Source organism: Tasmannia lanceolata, unplaced genomic scaffold (assembly GCF_043159265.1).
Source record: "Tasmannia lanceolata isolate RefF3 unplaced genomic scaffold, GAP_Taslan_0.1 ptg000011l, whole genome shotgun sequence".
Lineage (NCBI taxonomy): Eukaryota > Viridiplantae > Streptophyta > Magnoliopsida > Canellales > Winteraceae > Tasmannia > Tasmannia lanceolata.
Window position 1 is genome coordinate 21,099,578 of NW_027518688.1, and position 22,544 is coordinate 21,122,121.

Genomic DNA, 22,544 nt, shown 5'->3' on the forward strand with positions numbered 1-22,544 from the left:
CTTCTCATTTGGTCCTCACTTTTCTTTTTGCTCATAACGGTAACGTTATTGAATGCTCCTCTTTTGGCTTAGAACAGCGACGTTATTGAATATTTTATTATTTCTCATGTCTCTTTTGGTTGAGAACGCTGCCGGATTCAGGAGTATGCCGCCGGAATACTAAGGGGTACGCCGACGAAAATAGGGTGTAAGCGGAGATAGGGTGTACGCCGTTGGAATTCATGGGTACGCCAGTGGAAATAATGGGTACGCCGGCGGAAATGAAGGGGTATGCCGGCGGAAAGCGTAAATAATGGGGTAAGCCGGCGTAAATAATAAGGACCAAAAGAGAAGGGAAAAGGTTCTAAGCCAAAAGAGAAATAGGGTGTACGCTGGCGTAATTCATGGGTACGCCGGAGGAAATAATGGGGTACGCCGGCGGAAAGCGTAAATAATGGGGTATGCAGGCGTAGATAATGAGGACCAAAAGAGAAGAGAAAAGACTCTAAGCCAAAAGAGAAATAATTGGTACGCTGGCGGAAATGACGGGGTGCGCCGGCGGAAAGCGTAAATAATGGGGTAAGTCGGCGTAATAATGAGGACCAAAAGAGAAGAGAAAAGATTCTAAGCCAAAAGAGAAATAATGGGTATGCCGGCTGGTACGCCGTCGTAAATAATGTGGTACGCGGGCGAAAATAGGGTGTACGCCGGCGAAAGTAATGGGTACGCCGGCAAAAGAAATGGGTAAGCCGGCGGAAAGCGTAAATAATGGGGTAAGCCGGCGTAAATAGTGAGGACCAAAAGAGAAGGGAAAAGATTCTAAGCCAAAAGAGAAATAGGGTGTACACCGGAGGAATTCATGAGTACGCCGGAGGAAATAATGGGTACGCTGGCGGAAAGCGTAAATAATGGGGTAGGCCGGCGTAAATAATGACGACCAAAAGAGAAGGAAAAAGAGAAGATTCTAAGCCAAAAGAGAAATAATGGGTACGCCGGCGTAATTAATGGGGTACGCAAGCGTAATTAATGGGTAAGCTGACGTTAAATAATGGGATAAGCCGGCGTAAATAATGAGGACCAAAGGAGTGGGAAAAAATTCTAAGCCAAAAAAAGAAGTGAGAAAAGATAACACTACTCATTAAAGTATTCAACAACGTTAGCGTTCCAAAAAGTTTAAGTATTCCAACACATGTCAAGCATCCATCCGTCTCTAGTTATTTCTGACGGCCAAGATAGAAACGAACCCAAGGTTCTTTCGGTTCAAATACCCATTCAAATGAACCAAAAGAATCCTCGTGAAGCCTGCCAATTTAATTGGCAGTAATGAAAAAGGAGGACCCTGTCGATGTCAGAAGGGTATCCGGGTCTTTTGACCACCCGATTTTGAAGATTAGCCCGTGTTTCGTTCTTGTTTTAAAAGTGTGCTTAATCCGTAATTTCCCTAAACATTAGCCCCTATTCCGTACTTTTCTCCAAAATCAAACAAAGCGAAGAAAAAAAAAAAACGTGAAGCAACGACAGTCAACATTCAAGTACTCGAATAGTTTCAATTAGAAAGACTTTCTAGTCATGGTACATAATGGGGGACCCCCTTGGATGAAGGGTCACGATCATTCGGAAATCATGGGAGTGGGCCCAAATTGAGCTTCTCATGGAAATTCCCAGCTCCAACCTTAAAGTTTCTACCTCGGTGAATTTTTGTTTTGTTTATCTCGCTGGGGTAGGTCTTGTAACTTCGTATCTTCTTTGCCATTACCTCATCCTTTCCTTTTGTCCTACCTTGAATTATCGCCTATTATTTTTGACTAGTCAAAAGAAACCCCAACACCCCTCCCCCCTCTCTATTTATAGGCCTCATGTTTCTTAAGCAACACATCTGCTAGCAAAAATGAGGACTTGGATCTTGGTTTTGTTCTCTTTCGCCTCTTTGTTAGGCTCCTTGGCAGAACAGTGTGGGAGACAAGCTGGGCAAGCTCTATGTCCAAGAGGGCTATGTTGCAGCCAATTTGGTTGGTGTGGCACCACCAGCGCGTACTGTGGGACCGGTTGCCAGAGCCGATGCGGTGGCGGTTCAACACCGTCTCCTACTCCGAGTGGTGGTAGTGGTGTGGGCTCCATCATCACTTCGGCCCTCTTCCAACAAATGTTGAAGCATCGAAATGATGGTGCTTGCAAAGGCAATGGCTTCTACACTTACAATGCCTTCATAGCTGCTGCAAATGCCTTTGGTAGCTTTGGAACCACGGGTGACACCAACACACGTAAAAGGGAGATTGCAGCTTTCTTGGCTCAAACATCCCATGAAACTACTGGTAGGTCTCCCTTGTTGAGATATCCCATCTTCTTTGATTGATTTGTTCATAATTTTCTTAGTAATTGAAATATGAGGAGTGCTATACTTAAGGCCGCTCTTGTAAAAACCCAGCAACAAGGGTGCCCCAAGAACAATAATCTTCATTTTCATGCATTTAATAGCATGTTTTTCTGTGCGATTATAAATGCATTTTGGTGAGATGGTCCAACTGGGGCACCCTTGTATCTGGGTTTTTTAAAAGGGGGTCCTTTAGTTTAGCATTCCTCTTGAAATATATGTTATGGAAAACACTTCCAAAACATAAAGACAAAAGTAGAATTAACCGACAATTTGGTCATTTTCATTGTGTTTTTTTGTTTTTGCATTTCATGGGGATTCGATCTCACTTCCTTGTCTTCTTGCATAGGATTTTGTCTTTATTTTCTGAACGAAATCCCGTTTTGATATCAGCTCTCATGTTAGTGGGGATTGAAAAACGGAAATCTGTTTTGTAAAAAGGACAAGATCTTCCATTTTGTGCGCAAGAAAACAATGATGAAAGCTCGAATCCCACCAACAATGACCAAATCCTAGTCATTTTTGTTGGTACCCAAGTAGAATTTCCCTTAAAAGCTAGCCATTAAGGGAGGGCGCCCAAACCTTAAAAGCTAGCATTTAAGGGGAGGGTACCCAAATCTTTATAAGCCCATCCACGTCCTTCAACTTTTCTGATGTGGGATCTTTGCTTTCATGGAACCCCCAACAATTTTCACTTGCATTATTATTTTCAGAAAAAATTCTTTATAGAAGTGTTTTACTATGTTATTTTTCTACCCAACATTGAACTTTAATTCTTGACTAATGGATCCATTAATTGATGTTTTAAGGTGGGTGGGCAACTGCACCAGACGGTCCATATGCTTGGGGATATTGCTTCCTCCAAGAACAAGGTAGTCCAGGAGATTATTGTGTTTCAAATGCACAATGGCCATGTGCTGCTGGTAAAAAATACTACGGCCGAGGTCCCATTCAAATCTCTTAGTAAGTTTCATCATCTTTTCCCATACTTTTGTCATGTTGTTTCTATGTATAATTTTCTAGGGGATTAACTTGACTTTGATTCTGATGCTCACAGCAACTACAACTATGGCCCAGCTGGAAAAGCCATTGGGGTGGACCTTCTCAGAAACCCAGACCTTGTTGCCACTGATGCAACCGTTTCATTTAAGACAGCCCTATGGTTTTGGACGACCCCTCAATCTCCAAAACCTTCATGCCATAATGTCATCACTGGCCAATGGACACCATCCGGTGCCGACAAGTCCGCGGGTCGCCTTCCAGGGTTCGGTGTTCTTACAAATATCATCAATGGTGGAATCGAATGCGGCAAAGGCACCAACAATGCGGTGGCGGACCGCATCGGATTCTACAAGAGATACTGTGACATACTTGGTGTGAGCTATGGCTCCAACCTTGACTGCTACAACCAACGTCCTTTTGCTTGATTAGGTGCTTTTGATGTATTAAAATAAATGACTACTAGTATCATCTAAGTAAGTGTCATAGACAATAATATTTTGTCATCAGTATAAAAATCCTGTGTAATCATATACAAGTTTATTGAATAAAACTACACAGATGATTTACCTATGCTTAAAATCTACTGTGGCGAGCCTATGAAAGGCGATTATTCCCTTTGTATGAAAAAAATAGTAAATAGATGATTTATAATTAACAAATCTATATATGGTCTGTCAAAGGTAAAATAGACTTCCCTCTCTTTCAAAAAATTGCCTTCGATTCCTACTCGATATGAGGGGACATATGAAATACCTGAGATTAAAAAACATGTTTTTACTGGGATTAATCTCAGACCTTCACAAAAACTTGACAGGCTGATTTCTGGGTGACAAGGAGGTGAAACAACCACGAAAGCTTATTCAACATGGTTTTATTTAGTGGGACCTTCTATTTAAGTTGATGTGTCTTAATGAGCCATAACCATAGGAAAAACTTTTCAAAAATATTTTTCTTGAAATCCAAACGTACACGTAAGAAAGTAGCTTTTACGTTTAAACTAAGGTAAAAATGATATATTCGGCAATTTGGGTCTGAAATTTGGAACCAAATTACCAAATTTCCGACCGAAATTTCGGCGAAATCCGAAATTTCCGTTTTTGGTTGGGTCCGAAACGGAAATTTTAAACCATGCATGTAACCCATCTCTTCTCTCACTTTTCTCTCTTTCCTCTCTAAATATTAAACTATTAATCCAAAAAATGTATTTATTACTTAGAACCAAGGTTTTAAATTTCTGTTTTGATACCGGTTTTGGACCCACCAAAAATGAAATTTCGACCAAAATTTTGAAATTTCGGCCGAAATCCGGTGAAACAAGAAAAACAGTATTTTATTTGATATAAAATTTTGGCCGAAATTTCGGTAATATATTAAAATGATTAAAAAAACAGGTTTTTTGCGTGAAATTTTTGGAAAAAACGAAATTTCGACCGAAATTCCAAAATTATGGCTGAAATAAAATACCATTTCGGGTAAGTGTGATTTTGGTGTCGGTCTCCACCGAATCTCGTCGAAATTTAAAACCATGCTTAGAACCATGGTTTAAAATTTCGACCGAAATTTCGGATACCGCTGGGGACCGAAACCAAAATTTCCGAAATTCATTTTTTCACGGATTTCGGACCAAAATTTCGGTTTAATGACATCATTTATTTTTAAAAAAAGTGCTATTCGAAATTTAAGTCCGGAATTTGGAACCAAATTACCAAATTTCGGACCAAAATTTCGGTTTATTGTGGGGTCCGAAACGGTTACCGAAACTGAAATTTTAAACCTTGTTTAGAACTATGGTTCAGTAAACATGGTATAAAGCCATTCAAAAATAAATAAATAAATGAACATCAATCTCAAAAAAACCATTCAAAGAAAATGAACATGTGAAAAAAACACTGATATAATACTTCTCCCACTCTTCCATTTCTTTCAATGATTGCCGCCTAGTGATTCTTGTTCAAAGTTGTTTCATCCCCTTCATCGATGGTATTCTAAGTTCTGTCTCAATCCTTGTATCTCTGTCTGAAGCCAAAACATGCGTTATTGAAAATCGAAGATTATAAATTCCAATCAAGGAATTTATAAATGAGTTGGCATTTGAGTGACCCGTCAAAATTGACCCGCGGGGCACCCAACCCGCCAAAACATGGGTTGGGTCGGGTGAACCCGCAGATGCCCTCATTTCGATTTTTTTTTGTTCACCGCATTTCCTAACTCGCAACAAATGACAACTTTTAGATAAAAGAGGAGACTTCTCTCTTTTGGAAGGTACTCCAGGCATTTTGTGTTATTTCATTGAGAAGCAATTTATATGAACCGTGAGATCAAAGAAAAGGAGAAATGGACGGTCTTGATTAAGAGGAAATGAAACCTAGTATAAAAGGGACAAGGGCTCATCTGCAATGGGGGTACTCCATGCATTTGTTTTCTAAGTCTCTTATTTTGTTTTTCTCTCTATAATTTCCTTATTCACCCAAAAAAATACTCTTCGGCGAAAAATTACGGGGTTAAGGTCACCAAAGTGCTGACAAGTAGGGATGCAGGTCATTTTTTGACCCAAGCCGTTTGACCCCCACCCGCATGACCCGCGAGATAGACTATCCACTGAAATGCAACTTTTTGCCTTTCAAACTGTTAAGGTAATCCCATCTCTTCATCCTTTCTACAACTTCTCATTTAGTCGTCCCACCTCTTCATTTAGTGGACCCATCCTTTCTACAACTAATTCTCATAAGTCTTAGTCGTCCCACCTCTTCATTTAGTGGGCCCATCCTTTGTACAACTAATTCTGATTAGTCTGACTACTTTGTGCTGATTCCTCTTCCTCCACTTTGAAGCTCTAGTTCAAAGACCTATACGTTTGCAGTGCTGTCGTGTATCCCACGTTAGCTTTGACGAGTGTCATTTTAACAGGAATTTAGTGACTAAATTACGGGCGGGCAGGGTGGACCCACGGGTCCGGGTCACTTTTTGCCAGGTATACTAATTAATGATCTATTACGGGCGGGCAGGGTGGACCCACGGGTCCGGGTCACTTTTTGCCAGGTCTACTAATTAATGAGATTGATCTATTCGGAACACCCTGGTCCCACCACGATTTAATGATCCTATGCACCCACAAAATAGATGACGCAATTCCGTGGACAATGGGCAATCACAAAATGAAGTAATCCATGGAGAGTGTTAAACTAGTTTAAAGAAAGCATCCTCCCTAGAAAACGATATTATCTTTGCGTTTATTGTAGGAGTGAATATTCTCTTAAAATACACTCTTTAAGAGGGAACGGTAAAAATGGTTCTTCTTCTCTTGGCATCAATTCAACAAAGGCATTTTTAGCTTAAAGTCTAATTATTATCTGAGACCATTCTTAGTGCAGGATAATATATTGAAAAAATCACCATTGCTGAAGGGAAATGATATATTCACTCCTTATTCTTCCCCGTGTTGACCCCTTGGGGTGTAATACAGTAATCATAATTCATAACTGCATTAGAGGGGGCTGGCCCGAGGAAAAAAAACATCTTGCATGTTGCTACATTTTAGATGACAACATACATTTGATATTGCCCAACCATAAATTTTTGTAAACAACAGGCATGTCATTGTGTCCTATTTGATTAATTAGGCGTTCGTGATAACTGCCCCCAATTTGACCACGAACACTACATTAATTAGATCAGGTGGTTTGCAATCTATGTTAGCAAAACTTCACATTTTCTCTTCGAAAATATGCATTTTATTTCCTTTTTCCCCAAAAATGTATGGGAATTGCTAGCTTTTGTCTCCATTCATGAGGTGGCTGGTCTGGCATGCGACAGACCAGCCTCATTTGCCTTTTGCGATGGACCCTAGCAAATCCCAAAATGTATTATTGACATTTTCAATAAAACTTTAAACCTTTGGAAAATTTAAAGCAATCATTTTTATTAAATTGTTAAATAGCTAGCCTTTATAAAAGTTTTCAGGATGGATGGATATCTCTTCCCATCAAATTGTTTTCTCCTTCCCATTTGCTACTTTCCTTTTACATTTCTCATTTTCTTTTCAATAGGCGCCTTTTGGTTTGTCTCCCCCAATTGGAAAGAAAGTTAAAAAGGAACAAATTAATCTACCGTTTCACTTTCTTTTAAATCCACGGATGAGCCAAACGAGCCTTAGGCTCTTCTTACTAATAATTTTCATTAGGATCAAGAAACGAGGGCTCTTCGTACTCATTCTAAATAGACTAAATAAGGGCTGCAATGCTATCTATTTTACGGTCTTGAGTAGGGGCCAGTCTAGGTATAGGACTAGGTGGGACCCAGCCTGATATGAGACAGGTTTAAAGGGCCATGCCTTATGCATTCCATCAGCTTTCGAGCTTTTGGCGTATTGGTAAAGTACCTAATATTTGGTATCAAAGCAGCCACCACGTCCCGTGTTCGAATCACGGGGCAACCTGTGGAGAGGACTACCTAGAAAGGGGTACCGGGTAAAAAGCCAGAGTGAAAGCCGCCAGAGTAAAGTTTCAATAGAGTTGGCCACCGTGGAAGGGGTGACCTGTGGAAATGGATACCTGGAAAAACGGCTAGAGTGAAAGCCGTCACAGAATAGGCCACTGAGGACGGCAGATTCGGAAGCGTGGTGGTATGTTATAGTCCTGAGTGGGGGCCCGCCTAGGTATGGGACTGGGTGGGACCGGAACTGGTATGGGACAAGCTGGTTAGGACCCAAGAGTAGTGGTGAAGTAGGTCGGAAGTTTCCATCAGTCCCAAGGCCACAACAATCAGCGATATAGCATGTCCGGGAATATGAATCTACAGTAAAGAGGTGCATATGGAGAAAAAATCAGCAAGATATTGTCCCAGATAGAAAAATACGCAGCAAGTAAGGTGAAGGGCCAAGAAAGGAAGCGTGGCGATTTGGCATTCTGCGATAAAGGTTTTAAATCAGCCATCAACTTTTACTGCCAGGCAATTTCTCAAACTTCTCACACTGCTCTCAGACTTGAATGCATGGGTGCACTCATAGCAATTCTACCCAAGGCTTGAAATTTCAATTTCGGTATCAGTTTCAGCTGTGGCCGAAATATTGAACTTTCGGCCGAAATTCAGTAAAAAAAATTTTGTTAAATTTCGGCAAATTGTTTTTTAATTCGGAAAAAAAAAATAAAAAAATATATATATATATATATATATATATATATATATAGAGAGAGAGAGAGAGAGAGAGAGAGAGAGAGAGAACTGTTTGTGCGCTTAAGCGCATGGAAATATGGTGCGCTGAAGGTTTGCTTTGAAGTGGGTCCCACTAGCTAATGCGAAGAAAAACCCAAGACGCGCTCGTTTTGAAGAAGCAAAAAAACCCAAATTGCCTTCATCGTCTTCATGATGGTTCTTTTTTGAAAAACCCCAAATCGCAGACTCGACAAACCCCAACACGCGCTCGTTTTGAAAAAGCAAAAAAACCCAAATTACCTTCGTCTTCATGGTTGGGGTTTTCCAAAAAACCCAAATCGCAGAATCGCTCCCTCTCTCTCTAACATTTTAAGCTTCAAAACGAAAAAATTACAGATTCTCGTCTTCATCTTCATCTTCTCTCGTTCTGTAAAAAAGCCCAAACCCAAATCCATCGCAGACGCAGACTCTCTCTCATCTTCATCTTCATCTTGTACTTTTGGTGTCGGCCCTGGCCAAAATCCGAAATTTTGACCAAAATTCTGGCCGAAATTTAAAACCATGGTTCAACCTATACTTGCATGGATCCAAATGAACCCATAAGCAAATCATGTTCTGTAATGGAGATATGGAACCTATGGAGTTTGTAGAAACTAAAAAAGAAGATGGTGATCTCATTTGGTCATTCTACTTGTGGTATGCGGTTCATAGATGTTGGAACAATGGTGGCCCCGAACAATCTATGCGAGACGTAGTTTGTGCCATCTTCTCTGTGATCAACCACATGCCGCTCTCAGAGATGCAATGCAAGCTCAATGTGTTTATCCAGACTGGCACACATCTTTCTACATGCAGTCAGTGGCCCTTGCAAAGCTAGACATGCACAAGGATGCCGCCGACATGTTGAATGAAGCAACTGGGTTAGAAGAAAAGAAGCAGCGAAGTGGAAGAGGTTCCTGAAGAGCCATGCAGATAATAATAATTCAGCGATGAGCCCTTGTTTTTTACACAGATTTCACCAATTTTAAGTTTAATCCAATGTTGGGATCATGCTTCTCAACAAAAATGTATTATAGAATGTGGTTTTTCCATTGATTAAATCTCTGATTTCAGTGTATATGATTATACAATACAAGACACAAGGGAAGTTTCAGATCATGCAACAGACAGCTCCTTGCTAATTTTTCGAAGTTCATATCCTTGGCAAGTGCCTTACCTGTGGAGTGCACCTGCTATACACAAGTGTTATTGTGAGGAACTATAGAAAACACTGCCCTGTTTATAGCAATATAAGAGCAATCCAATAGAAAAGTTTAGAGGAGTGCTCTAAAAATCAGTTAGTAACAAGATTGGCATTCACATAAATCATGATCCACTAGTTTTCTGTTTTCACAAAAATGATCGAGTATAGACATGGAGGCTGTTCAATTGTATTATGGAAATCATCAATCTTAGTAGGAAAGTATCTCCATTACTCAAAACATATTGCAAGAACTAAAAGCATCTTTCAACTTCATGCCTCTAGTAGATCACTTCCTACTCGGGAAGGGATGAAGACTTGTTTGACAGATTGCTTCCTTATGCCAAATTGTTTCTATCCGGGATAATTGTTCAAAACAAATTCTGAATAAACACTTATTCAGGAATAACTTCTGTTCCGAATAATCTAGCAATAAAAAGCACTCTTCTTACCAAGGCAAGTGGGAAAGGATTCCAAATACCCTTATAGTTAGATAATGAAATAGGAATTGCAAGATTGGCTTGTTTACCTAAATGCGATAATTTTGACTCCCATTTGATACGGCATGAGACATCTTGACTCAAGAAAAAGGTTTATATAACCCATCAGAGACTTTAGTATCATAAGGTACGAATAAGTCGTGAGGCACTTCTAGTGCTATCCACCTGGACTAAAAAGCCAAGTGACTTAGAAAAATACAAGCTCTTTGAAGGCTTGAAGTCTTCTACGGAAAGTCCCTCACGGCTACAGCCACCTCATCCCTAAGAAAAATTGTACATGATTGTAAATACCCAAAATACCCCCCACTTAAAATTTCGTCCCCCCTTGATAAAGGGGGCCGTTTTTGTCTGTTCATGTTAAACTCATATTAGGGCTTTCTAATAAAGCCTATAAATAGTTGCTTTGTGGCTAAAATTAAACGGTTGTGCAACCCAAGAAAGAGAAGAAGAATACCAAGGAGATCGCGATTTTGAGGTCGAAGCCGCGAACCAAGGTAAGACTTATGAACCATGAACGATTTGAAATATTAGAAACCCTAAAACAAGGATTTGAAAAGAGAAAAGAAATAAGAACTTTGATTAATATGGATTAGACATAAGAATCTTTGGGTTGATCTTGAGTTTTCTTGGACCCGATATTGATTTACAATTCCAATGAACTCAAAATCAATATATATGAATTTGAATTTAGAAATTAAAACTTTGGAGATTCGACGTAGAATCATTGGTGATTTTTTTCTTAAATTATACATATGAATTCGGAGCGTGAAATCAGATTTAATGGATTTTTCTCGCCGATACGAATTCATCGGATCCGACCTCGCGCGATTTGAACCCCAAACGAAGGAGTTATGGCCGTTTTAGTAACAAAAAACGGTGAAAAATCGCGTTACGGAGAAATCTTGGTCCGCGCTTGGGGCGGACGTCCGGAAAATTTGTGGACGTCCGTGAGTACTAACTTTGGCAACAGATGGATCCTCGGACGTCCGTAATTCTCGGACATCTGTATTCTCAAACGTCCGGAATTCTCGAACGTCTGGCGCGACAATTTTTCCAAAACTTCGGAAATTGATAACTTATTCTTTTCTTGTCAATTTTCGACGCTCTTGTATTCAACGGATATGCCGAAAATGTCATCTTTATGTTAAAAAATAGTTTCAATAAGTTTTGGAAACTTTACAATATTGATATCACAAAAATACTAGAAATAGCTACAGAATGGGTTACCTTTTGGGCCATTATTTGTTACTTATGTTCTGTTCAGATCAGGATATTGAATCATAATCCGAATTAAGAAAGGAATCGAGTATCCTTGAGGTACGTAATAACGTACTACTTTGGGTATTTGTAAACCCTCTTCATATTGACTTTGAAATTCTGTATTGACACCTTTGAACTTCTGAACTAGCTATGAGTCTAGCATGCCATTTTGTCTTACCTATTACTACTCTAGAACCTTTGAAATAACTGTTCTGAAATATTGTTATGAACATCTGCTCTGAACTCTGAACCTGTGAACTATCAGTTTGAACTTTGAATATTCTGAACTATTTGAATATGAACCTTGGACACTTTTGAACACTTCTGTGGAGGCTTGGATGATTTCTGGACCTTGCCATATGGGGTAAAATATTTGGCAACTCTGGACCCACCGTGGGGGTAGTACACTGGAACTTTTGGCCCATCAGTGGGATAAAACGTTGGCCCTGTCGACTTGTATCTGAACTTCAGGAACTGATTCCGAACACCATGGACTGTCGGTGTATAAGCAATGACATGTCTTCTGAACCATGCCAATGATTCTTAATTGTATTTGAACTTTGAACCCTTTGTACATGAACTCTGAAACCTTCGACTTTGATTCAAACTTAGACATTGAATTGCATTATTGCACCTTTGATTCAGAACCTTATTTGACATACACTATACTACTTTGTGCTTACTATTCAGTAGTGAATTCAGTTTTGGCTCTGTTAGTTGACCCCATTGAATCCTGTCATGTTAGACTGTGCTTAGAGTAGTGCTTTATTATGTACTGAGCTTTTCAGCTGACTGTGGTTATATATCATTTTCAGGTTTTGATCCTTGTGAGGTTAACGTGGAGCAGAACGCTTAGTTCTGGAATTTGACATTTACTCGGAAATTAGTTTATTTGTTTTCAGATTCTTTAGGAAGTGAGTACTTTGAATAAGATGTAAAGACAATATTATTTATTTCCGCTTTGACTCTTTGGGGAGAGATGAGATTTGATTTGACTCTGATGGGTCCGCATTAATTGAACTTTGATATTTTAGTTATGAATTGCCAGGTTATTTTGTTATTACTTTGTAGCCTTGTACATTGTGGGATTCGTCTTGCAGGTGTACGGCGCTGTCATGTCTTAAGCCCAGGGTGGGGTTTGGGGCGTGACAATGATTGCTTCAAAATAGAAGTTGATTTCATCTATGTTGAAAATCCTAGCACGTTATTTTGGACGTTTCTAAGTTTGGAGCCCTTTGGGTTTCTAAATATTTTTTAGTTGGAAGCTTATTTTTATTTGTATTTTATCTATGAAATGACAAGAGGGAAATGATATATTCAACCCTTTTTCTTCCTTGGGCCAGCCCGCTTAAGTGTATATATGACTACTCTTTTAAACTACAAGGGGTTGGCCCGGGAAAAAGAAGGGACGAATATATCACTTCCCATAACAAAATCAAGAGAAAAGTATGGAATGCGGGCTAATGTTTAGAGAAACTTCGGATAGCGGGCACCTTTTAAAATAAGAACAAAACACGGGCTAATCTTCAAAATCGGGTGGTCAAAAGACCCTAATACCCTTCTGACCTGGACAGAGTCGTCCTTTTTTATTACTGCTTATTAAATTGGGGCGCTTCACGAGGTTTCTTATGGTTCGTTTGAGTGCGTATTTGAGCCGAAAGAACCTTGGGTTCGTTTCTACCTTGGCCGTCGGAAATAACTAGAGACGGACGGATGCTTGACACGTGTTGAAAAACTTTTTGAAACGTTGACAACCCAAAGTCAACCATTATCTTTTCTCACTTCTCTTTAGGCTTAGAACGGTAACGTTATTTGAATACGTCTCTTTTGGCTTTGGGTTCGTTTCTATCTTTTCAATTCTCATTTGGTCCTCATTTCTCTTTTTGCTTATAACGGTAACGTTATTGAATGCTCATCTTTTGGCTTAGATTAGCGATGTTATTGAATATTTTATTATTTCTCATGTCTCTTTTGGTTGAGAACGCTACCGGATTCAGGAGTACGCCGCCGGAATACAAAGGGGTACGCCGACGAAAATACGCTGTAAGCGGAAATAGGGTGTACGCCGATGGAATTCATAGGTACGCCAGTGGAAATAATGGGTACACCGGCGGAAATGAAGGGGTACGCCGGCGGAAAGCGTAAATAATGGGGTAAGCCGCCGTAAATAATGAGGACCAAAAGAGAAGGGAAAATGTTCTAAGACAAAAGAGAAATAGGGTGTACGCTGGCGTAATTCATGGGTATGCCGGAGGAAATAATGGGATATGCCGGCGGAAAGCGTAAATAATGGGGTAAGCAGGTGTAAATAATGAGGACCAAAAGAGAAGGGAAAAGATTCTAAGCCAAAAGAGAAATAATTGGTACGCTGGCGGAAATGACGGGGTGAAGGCGGCGTAAATAATGAGGACTAAAAGAGAAGAGAAAAGATTCTAAGCCAAAAGAGAAATAATGGGTACGCCGGCGGAAGTAATAGGTACGCCGTCGTAAATAATGTGGTACGCGGGCGGAAATAGGGTGTACGCCGGCGAAAGTAATGGGTACGCCGGCGGAAGTACTGGGTAAGCCGGCGGAAATCGTAAATAATGGGGTAAGCCGGTGTAAATAATGAGGACCAAAAGAGAAGGGAAAAGATTCTAAGCCAAAAGAGAAATAGGGTGTACACCGGCGGAATTCATGGGTACGCCCGAGGAAATAATGGAGTACGCTGGCGGAAAGCGTAAATAATGGGGTAAGCCGACGCAAATAATGAAGACCAAAAGAGAAGGGAAAAGAGAAGATTCTAAGCCAAAAGAGAATAATGGGTACGCCGGCGTAAATAATGGGGTATGCAAGCGTAATTAATGGGTAAGCTGGCGTTAAATAATGGGATAAGCCAACGTAAATAATGAGCACCAAAAGAGTGGGAAAAGATTCTAAGCCAAAAAGGAAGTGAGAAAAGATAACGTTGCTCATTAAAGTATTCAACAACATTAGCATTCCAAAAAGTTCAAGTATTCCAACATATGTCAAGCATCCATCCGTCTCTAGTTATTTCTGACTGCCAAGATAGAAACGAACCCAAGGTTCTTTCGGTTCAAATACCCATTCAAATGAACCAAAAGAATCCTCGTGAAGCCTTCCAATTTAATTGGCAGTAATGAAAAAGGAGGACCCTGTCGATGTCAGAAGGGTATCCGGGTCTTTTGACCACCCGATTTTGAAGATTAGCCTGTGTTTCGTTCTTGTTTTAAAAGTGTGCTTAATCCGTAATTTCCCCAAACATTAGCACATATTCCGTACTTTTCTCCAAAATCAAACAAAGCGAAGAAAAAAAAAACGTGAAGCAACGACAGTCAACATTCAAGTACTCGAATAGTTTCAATTAGAAAGACTTTCTAGACATGGTACATAATGGGGGACCCCCTTGGATGAAGGGTCACGATCATTTGGAAATCATGGGAGTGGGCCCAAATTGAGCTTCTCATGGAAATTCCCACTTCCAACCAAAGTTTCTACCTCGGTGAATTCTTGTTTTGTTTATCTCGCTGGCGTAGGTCTTGTAACTTCTTATCTTCTTTGCCATTACCTCATCCTTTCCTCTTGTCCTACCTTGAATTATCGCCTATTATTTTTGACTAGTCAAAAGAAACCCCAACACCCCTCCCCCCTCTCTATTTATAGGCCTCATGTTTCTTAAGCAACACATCTACTAGCAAAAATGAGGAGAAAAGCTGGGCAAGCTCTATGTCCAGGAGAGCTATGTTGCAGCCAATTTGGTTGGTGTGGCACCACCACCGCGTACTGTGGGACCGGTTGCCAAAGCCGATGCGGTGGCGGTTCAACACCGTCTCCTACTCCGAGTGGTGGTAGTGGTGTGGGCTCCATCATCACTCCGGCCCTCTTCATACAAATGTTGAAGCATCGAAATGATGGTGCTTGCAAAGGCAATGGCTTCTACACTTACAATGCCTTCATAGCTGCTGCAAATGCCTTTGGTAGCTTTGGAACCACGGGTGACACCAACACACGTAAAAGGGAGATTGCAGCTTTCTTGGCTCAAACATCCCATGAAACTATTGGTAGGTCTCCCTTTTTGAGATATCCCATCTTCTTTGATTGATTTGTTCATAATTTTCTTAGTAATTGAAATATGAGGAGTGCTATACTTAAGGCCGCTCTTGTAAAAACCCAGCAACAAGGGTGCCCCAAGAACAATAATCTTCATTTTCATGCATTTAATAGCATGTTAGTGAGGATTGAAAAACGGAAATCTGTTTTGTAAGAAGGACAAGATCTTCCATTTTGTCCGCAAGAAGACAATGATGAAAGCTCGAATCCCACCAACAATGACCAAATCCTAGTCATTTTTGTTGGTACCCAACTAGAATTACCCTTAAAAGGTAGCCATTAAGGGAGGGTGCCCAAACCTTAAAAGCTAGCATTTAAGGGGAGGGTACCCAAATCTTTATAAGCCCATCCACGTCCTTCAACTTTTCTGATGTGGAATCTTTGCTTTGCATGGAACCCCCAACAATTTTCACTTGCATTATTATTTTCAGAAAAAATTCTGTATAGAAGTGTTTTACTATGTTATTTTTCTACCCAACATTGAACTTTAATTCTTGACTAATGGATCCATTAATTGATGTTTTAAGGTGGGTGGGCAACTGCATCAGACGGTCCATATGCTTGGGGATATTGCTTCCTCCAAGAACAAGGTAGTCCAGGAGATTATTGTGTTTCAAATGCACAATGGCCATGTGCTGCTGGTAAAAAATACTACGGCCGAGGTCCCATTCAAATCTCTTAGTAAGTTTCATCATCTTTTCCCATACTTTTGTCATGTTGTTTCTATGTATAATTTTCTAGGGGATTAACTTGACTTTGATTCTGATGCTTACAGCAACTACAACTATGGCCCAGCTGGAAAAGCCATTGGGGTGGACCTTCTCAGAAACCCAGACCTTGTTGCCACTGATGCAACCGTTTCATTTAAGACAGCCCTATGGTTTTGGACGATCTCCAAAACCTTCATGCCATAATGTCATCACTGGCCAATGGACACCATCCGCTGCCGACAAGTCTGCCGGTCGCCTTCCAGGGTTCGGTGTTCTTACAAATATCATCAATGGTGGAATCGAATGCGGCAAAGGCACCAACAATGCGGTGGCGGACCGCATCGGATTCTACAAGAGAGACTGTGACATACTTGGTGTGAGCTATGGCTCCAACCTTGACTGCTACAACCAACGTCCTTTTGCTTGATTAGGTGCTTTTGATGTATTAAAATAAATGACTACTAGTATCATCTAAATAAGTGTCGAAGACAATAATATTTTGTCATCAGTATACAAATCCTGTGTAATCATCTTCAAGTTTATTGAATAAAACTACATAGATGATTTACCTATGCATAAAATCTGAAGTGGCGAGCCTATGAAAGGCGATTATTCCCTTCGTATGAGAAAAAATAGTAAATAGATGATTTATAACAAATCTATATATGGTCTGTCAAAGGTAACATAGTCTTCCCTCTCTTTGAAAAAATTGTCTTCGATTCCTTCTCGATCTGAGGGGACGACATATGAAATACATGGGATGGAATTGATGCAACAGCATGTCCAGAAAAGAAGGTGAAAATTAAATTTGTATTCAAATTTTCATTCAGTGAAAAACTAGTTTCATTCAGTGACTCAAATTCTTCTTCACACTTTAACTCCTAAGACTCAAATCCTACGTAAGAATTTAACATTTATATAACAAATTGTCTACTACAATATACACTTTGGTTGTATAACTGGCTGATAGGGACCCTTAATTTTAAGGCGGTCAATCGGATGATAAGGCTAGACTGCCTAGCTGGTTTGGCTCTATAACAATGTATTTTATCACTAATTTTAAACCAGGATTCTGAAATAATGAATTCTTTTGTTTTGGCTAAAAAATGGGATAGGAATAAGAAATTGTTTCACCTCCTTCGCGACCAAATGCGTTCATCGCCTTTTTATGTTTTTGTGAAGGGCTGAGATTAAAAAACATGTTTTTACTGGGATTAATCTCAGACCTTCACAAAAACATGACAGGCTGATTTCTGGGCGACAAGGAGGTGAAACAACCACAAAAGCTTATTCAACATGGTTTTATTTAGTGGGACCTTCAATTTAAGTTGATGTGCCTCTAAATCAGCCATAACCATTGGAAAAACTTTTCAAAAATATTTTGGGCAGTGATAAATCGACTCCCCAAATGGATAAATCGACTCCCCATGTGTCTATCTCTCTCCTCTTTCTCTGTCTAACCTAGAGGAGAGAGAAAGACACATGGCGAGTCGATTTATCAACCAAGGTTTTAAATTTCGGCTGAAATACGGCGAAACAAGAAAAACAGTATTTTATTCGATATAAAATTTTGGCCGAAATTTCGGTAAAATATTAAAATAATAATAAAAAACAGGTTTTTTGTTTGAAATTTCGGGAAAAAATAAAAGTTCGACCGAAATTCTAAAATTTCGGCTGAAATAAAATACCATTTCGGGTAAGTGTGATTCCGGTGTCGGTCTCCACCGAATCTCGTCGAAATTTAAAACCATGCTTAGAACTATGGTTCAGTCAACATGGTATAAAGCCATTAAAAATAAATAAATAAATGAACATCAATCTCAAAAAAGCCATTCAAAGAAAATGAACATGTGAAAAAAACACTGATATAATACGTCTCCCCCTCTTCCATTTCTTTCAATGATTGCTGCCTACTGATTTTTGTTCAAAGTTGTTTCGTCCCCTTCATCGATGGTATTCTAAGTTCTGTCTCAATCTTTGTATCTCTGTCTGAAGCCAAAACATGCGTTGTTGAAGATCGAAGATTATAAATTCCAATCAAGGAATTTATAAATGAGTTGGCATTTGAGTGACCCGTCAAAATTGACTCGCGGGTCACCCAACCCGCCAAAACATGGGTTGGGTCGGGTGAACCCGCAGATACCCTCATTTTGTTTTTTGTTTTTTTGTTCAAGTAGATACAGGCCGCATTTCCTAACTCGCAACAAATGACAACTTTTAGATTAAATAGGAGATTTCTCTCTTTTAGAGGGTACTCCAGGCATTTTGTATTACTTCATTGAGAAGCAATTTATATGAACTGTGAGATCAAAGAAAAAGAGAAATGGACGGTCTAGATTAAGAGGAAATGCAACCTAGTATAAAAGGGACAAGGGTTCATTTGCAATGGGGCTACTCCATGCATTTTTTTCTAAGTCTCTTATTTTGTTTTTCTTAGCTTTGACGAGTGTCATTTTAACAGAAAGGAGTTCTAGTAGAAATGGCTTGGCTAGTGACGTTGGTATTTCATCAAATGATCCAGGCAAGGGATGATAAATGGCAAGCTGGTTTTTTGGGTTTTGCCGCGGAAGAGTTAAGATTTCTTTATTTTAAAATTTCTTGATTGGCTGTTATTATCTTAGCTTTGACGAGTGTCATTTTACGTTGTGTTCCTTCACATGTACGGTTTAGATGGGTATACCCAGCCCGGCCCAGTTTTGATGGGACCCGCACGGGCCAGTTCAAATTTCAACGGGTCACTAATTTAGTGACTAAATTACGGGCGGGCAGGGTGGACCCAAGGGTCCAGGTCACTTTTTGTCAGGTCTAGTAATTGATACGATTGATCTATTCGGAACACCATGGTCCCACCATGATTTAATGATCCAATGCACCCACAGAATAGATGACTCAATTCCGTGGACGATGGGTAATCACAAAATGAAGTAATCCATGGAGAGTGTTAAACTAGTTTAAAGAAAGCATCCTCCCTTAGTATACCTAGCAAACGGGTGGGTAGGGTCAGGTCAACCCGCGGGTCATGGAGGTGCGGGTCATGCGGGTTGCGGGTTAGCAACCAGGTGACCCATACCCAATGCGGGTGGGCCGGGTCGACCCGCGGGTCACCCGCAAAATTTTTTTTTTTTAAAGTAAATTTCTTTTACATAAAAGGCAATCTCAAGGTGAAGTTCTGGAAAGCTTCAAGGGGACTGGTGCTAATAAAGAATCATGGTTGTAAGACAAATAAAAAGGAAATATAGCTGATGGTGGCCGAATCGAAGGTGGCTCGGATGGTGGCCGGATCGGCAAGGAGGCGGCTCGGATGGTGGCCTTCTTCTTCCTTCGGTTTTGCTCCGATGGTTGGCGGTAAGAGGTTACAGAGATGAGAAATCCTAACTCGGTGACTCCCTAAATGGCTAAATCTAAAAAGCTATAAAAGAGAAAAGTATAAAACCCTAACTCCCTTTGCTTTTGCTTTTGATCTTTTGATCTTAACCTTTGATTTTTCATCTTTTTAAATAATAAAAATAAAAAGTTAAACAAAAAGTAAAATCCACAAAACCCGCGGGTTAACCCGACCCGACCCATGTTTTGGCGGGTTGGGTGACCTGCGGGTTGATTTTGATGGGTCACGAAAATTCCGACCCGTACCCGCAAATTTGCAGGTGGGCCGGGTCGACCCGCGGGCACGGGTCGGTTTTGCCAGGTCTATCCCTAGGGGTGCAAGTTTGGCCCTGTCAGCCCTGACCCGCCCCGAGCCCGAACAGGGTTAGGGTTGGATTTTCCAACCCTGTGGGCGGATCAGGGTTCATCTTTTTAGACCCTGACTCAGGTCGGGTCGGGTTCTGGGTTAATGCCTCGGGTACCCTGACCCGACCCGACCCTAAGTTTTCTATTATAGAATTGAACCATCTATGCATGTTTCTTTTGCTAATGTTTTCTATTATCTTGGATTGATGTTTCTTTAGATTATTATTATTAATTGTCTCTGTTGCCCATTATGTTGTTGAATTCATATTGTCTTATTTTGTTCCCTTTCTCTGTTTATTGATCATTTTGTTCTGTTGCTTTATTTTTGGCACTCTTAACAAGTTAACAGGTATTTGCAATAGGGTCAATTAGGGTTGGCCCGGCCCGGTCCCACCCAATCGGGGCCAATCAAGGTAGGCCAGGGCCAGCACTGAGCCCTGCAGGGCGGGCCATGGGTTGGAGGTTCTTCGGCCCTGACTCAGGGCGGGTCAGGGTCGAGATAATGGGATCCAGGGTTGGGCTAGGGTTTTGAAAAACCCGACCCTGTTGTAGCCCTAATCCTCCCTACAAAACGATATTATCTTTGCATTTATTTTAGGAGTGAATATTCTCTTAAAATACTCTTTTTAAGAGGGAACAGTAAACGATATTATCTTTACATTGATGCTTCTTCTCTTGGCATCAATTCAACAAAGGCATTTTTAGCTTATAGTCTAATTATGATCTGAGGCCTTTCTTAGTGCAGGATAATATATTGAAAAAATCACCATTGCTGAAGGGAAATGATATATTCACCCCTTATTCTTCCCCGGGCTAACCCCTTGGGGTGTAATACAGTAATCATAATTCATAAATGCACTAGAGGGGGCTGGCCCGAGGAAAAAAAATGGGGTGCAATATGTCACTTTCCCCAAAGAAACATCTTGCATGTGGCTACATTTTAGATGACAACATAAATTTGATATTGCCCAACCATAAATTTTTATAAACAACCCGCATGTCAATGTGTCCTATTTGATTAATTAGGCGTTCATGATAACTGCCCCCAATTTGACCACGAACACTACATTAATTGGATCGGGTGGTTTGCAATCTATGTTACCAAAACGTACTTCACATTTTCTCTTCGAAAATATGCATTTTATTTCCTTTTCCCCAAAAATGTATGGGAATTGCTAGCTTTTGTCTCCATTCATGAGGTGGCTGGTCTGGCATGCGACAGACCAGCCTCGAAATGCCTTTTGCGATGGACCCTAGCAAATCCCAAAATGTATTATTGAAATTTTCAATAAAACTTTAAACCTTTGGAAAATTTAAAACAATCATTTTTATTAAATTGTTAAATAGCCTTTATAAAAGTTTTCAGAATGGATGGATATCTCTTCCCATCAAATTGTTTTCTCCTTCACATTTGCTACTTTCCTTTTACATTTCTCATTTTCTTTTCAATAGGCGCCTTTTGGTTTGTCTCCCCCAATTGGAAAGAAAGTAAAAAAGGAACAAATTAATCTACCTGTTTCACTTTCTTTTAAATCCACGGATGAGCCAAACGAGTCTTCTGCTCTTCTTACTAATAATTTTCATTAGGATCAAGAAATGAGGGCTCTTCGCACTCATTCTGAATAAGGGCTGCAATGCTATCTATTTTACGGTCCTGAGTAGGGGCCAGTCTAGGTATGGGACTGGGTGGGACCAAGCCTGATATGAGACAGGTTTAAAGGGCCTTGCCTTACGCGTTCTATCAGCTTTGGAGCTTTTGGTGTATTGGTAAAGTACCTAACATTTGGTATCAAAGCAGCCACCACGTCCGGTGTTCGAGTGACGGGACGACCTGTGGAGAGGACTACCTAGAAAGGGCTACCGGGTAAAAAGCCAGAGTGAAAGCCGCGAGAGTGAAGTTGCCATAGAGTGGGCCACCGTGGAAGGGGCGACCTGTGGAAATGGATGCCTGGAAAAAAGGCTAGAGTGAAAGCCATCACAGAATGAGCCACTGAGGACGGCAGATTCGGAAGCGTGGTGGTATGTTACTGTCCTGAGTGGGGGCCCGCCTAGGTATGGGACTGGGTGAGACCCCGCCTGGTATGGGACATGCTGGGTGGGACCCAAGAGTAGTGGTGAAGAAGCCCGGAAGCTTCCATCAGTCCCAAGGCCACAACAATCAGCGATATGGCATGTCTGGGAATATGAATCTACAGTAAAGAGGTGGATATAGAGAGAAAATCAGCAAGATATTGTCCCAGATAGAAAAATACACAGCAAGTGCGGTGAAGGACCAAGAAAGGCCAAGAACAGGAGAGAAGAGGGGACTGTTTATGATGAACAAGGGCACCAACTGATCACATTAGATAAGTCCCTCTCAACCTAAAACTTTCTTCGCAACTTAGTAAAAATGCGAATACTACATAAATGATTACAAGCTTGGTCTTTGTTGGAATCCTTGAAACCTAATGGATTGAAATGTGCCATCAAAATCTCATCTTTGTAACTCTAGC

The 22,544-nt window shown here is 40.5% G+C and overlaps 1 protein-coding gene and 1 pseudogene across 2 annotated transcripts; both read left to right on the top strand.

Moving 5' to 3' along the window:
- Nucleotides 1–1,852: 1,852 nt before the first annotated feature.
- Nucleotides 1,853–3,922, top strand: LOC143886248 (endochitinase-like). The gene is made up of 3 exons (XM_077390188.1): nt 1,853–2,291; nt 3,160–3,313; nt 3,408–3,922. The coding sequence occupies exons 1-3, from the start codon at nt 1,868–1,870 to the stop codon at nt 3,775–3,777; spliced, it is 948 nt and encodes a 315-aa protein (XP_077246303.1). The 5' UTR covers nt 1,853–1,867; the 3' UTR covers nt 3,778–3,922.
- An 11,281-nt stretch (nt 3,923–15,203) lies between these two features.
- Nucleotides 15,204–16,923, top strand: LOC143886249 (endochitinase-like; annotated as a pseudogene). Its single transcript, XR_013253721.1, has 3 exons — nt 15,204–15,564; nt 16,141–16,294; nt 16,389–16,923. The product of XR_013253721.1 is annotated as an endochitinase-like (transcript).
- Nucleotides 16,924–22,544: the final 5,621 nt, after the last annotated feature.

Excerpts from the sequence above, each read along its gene's own strand:
- LOC143886248 (XM_077390188.1), top strand. The coding sequence starts at position 1,868 with ATGAGGACTTGGATCTTGGTTTTGTTCTCTTTCGCCTCTTTGTTAGGC. Across the intron at positions 2,292-3,159 it reads AACATCCCATGAAACTACTG|GTGGGTGGGCAACTGCACCA; the intron begins GTAGGTCTCCCT and ends TGATGTTTTAAG. Across the intron at positions 3,314-3,407 it reads GGTCCCATTCAAATCTCTTA|CAACTACAACTATGGCCCAG; the intron begins GTAAGTTTCATC and ends TGATGCTCACAG.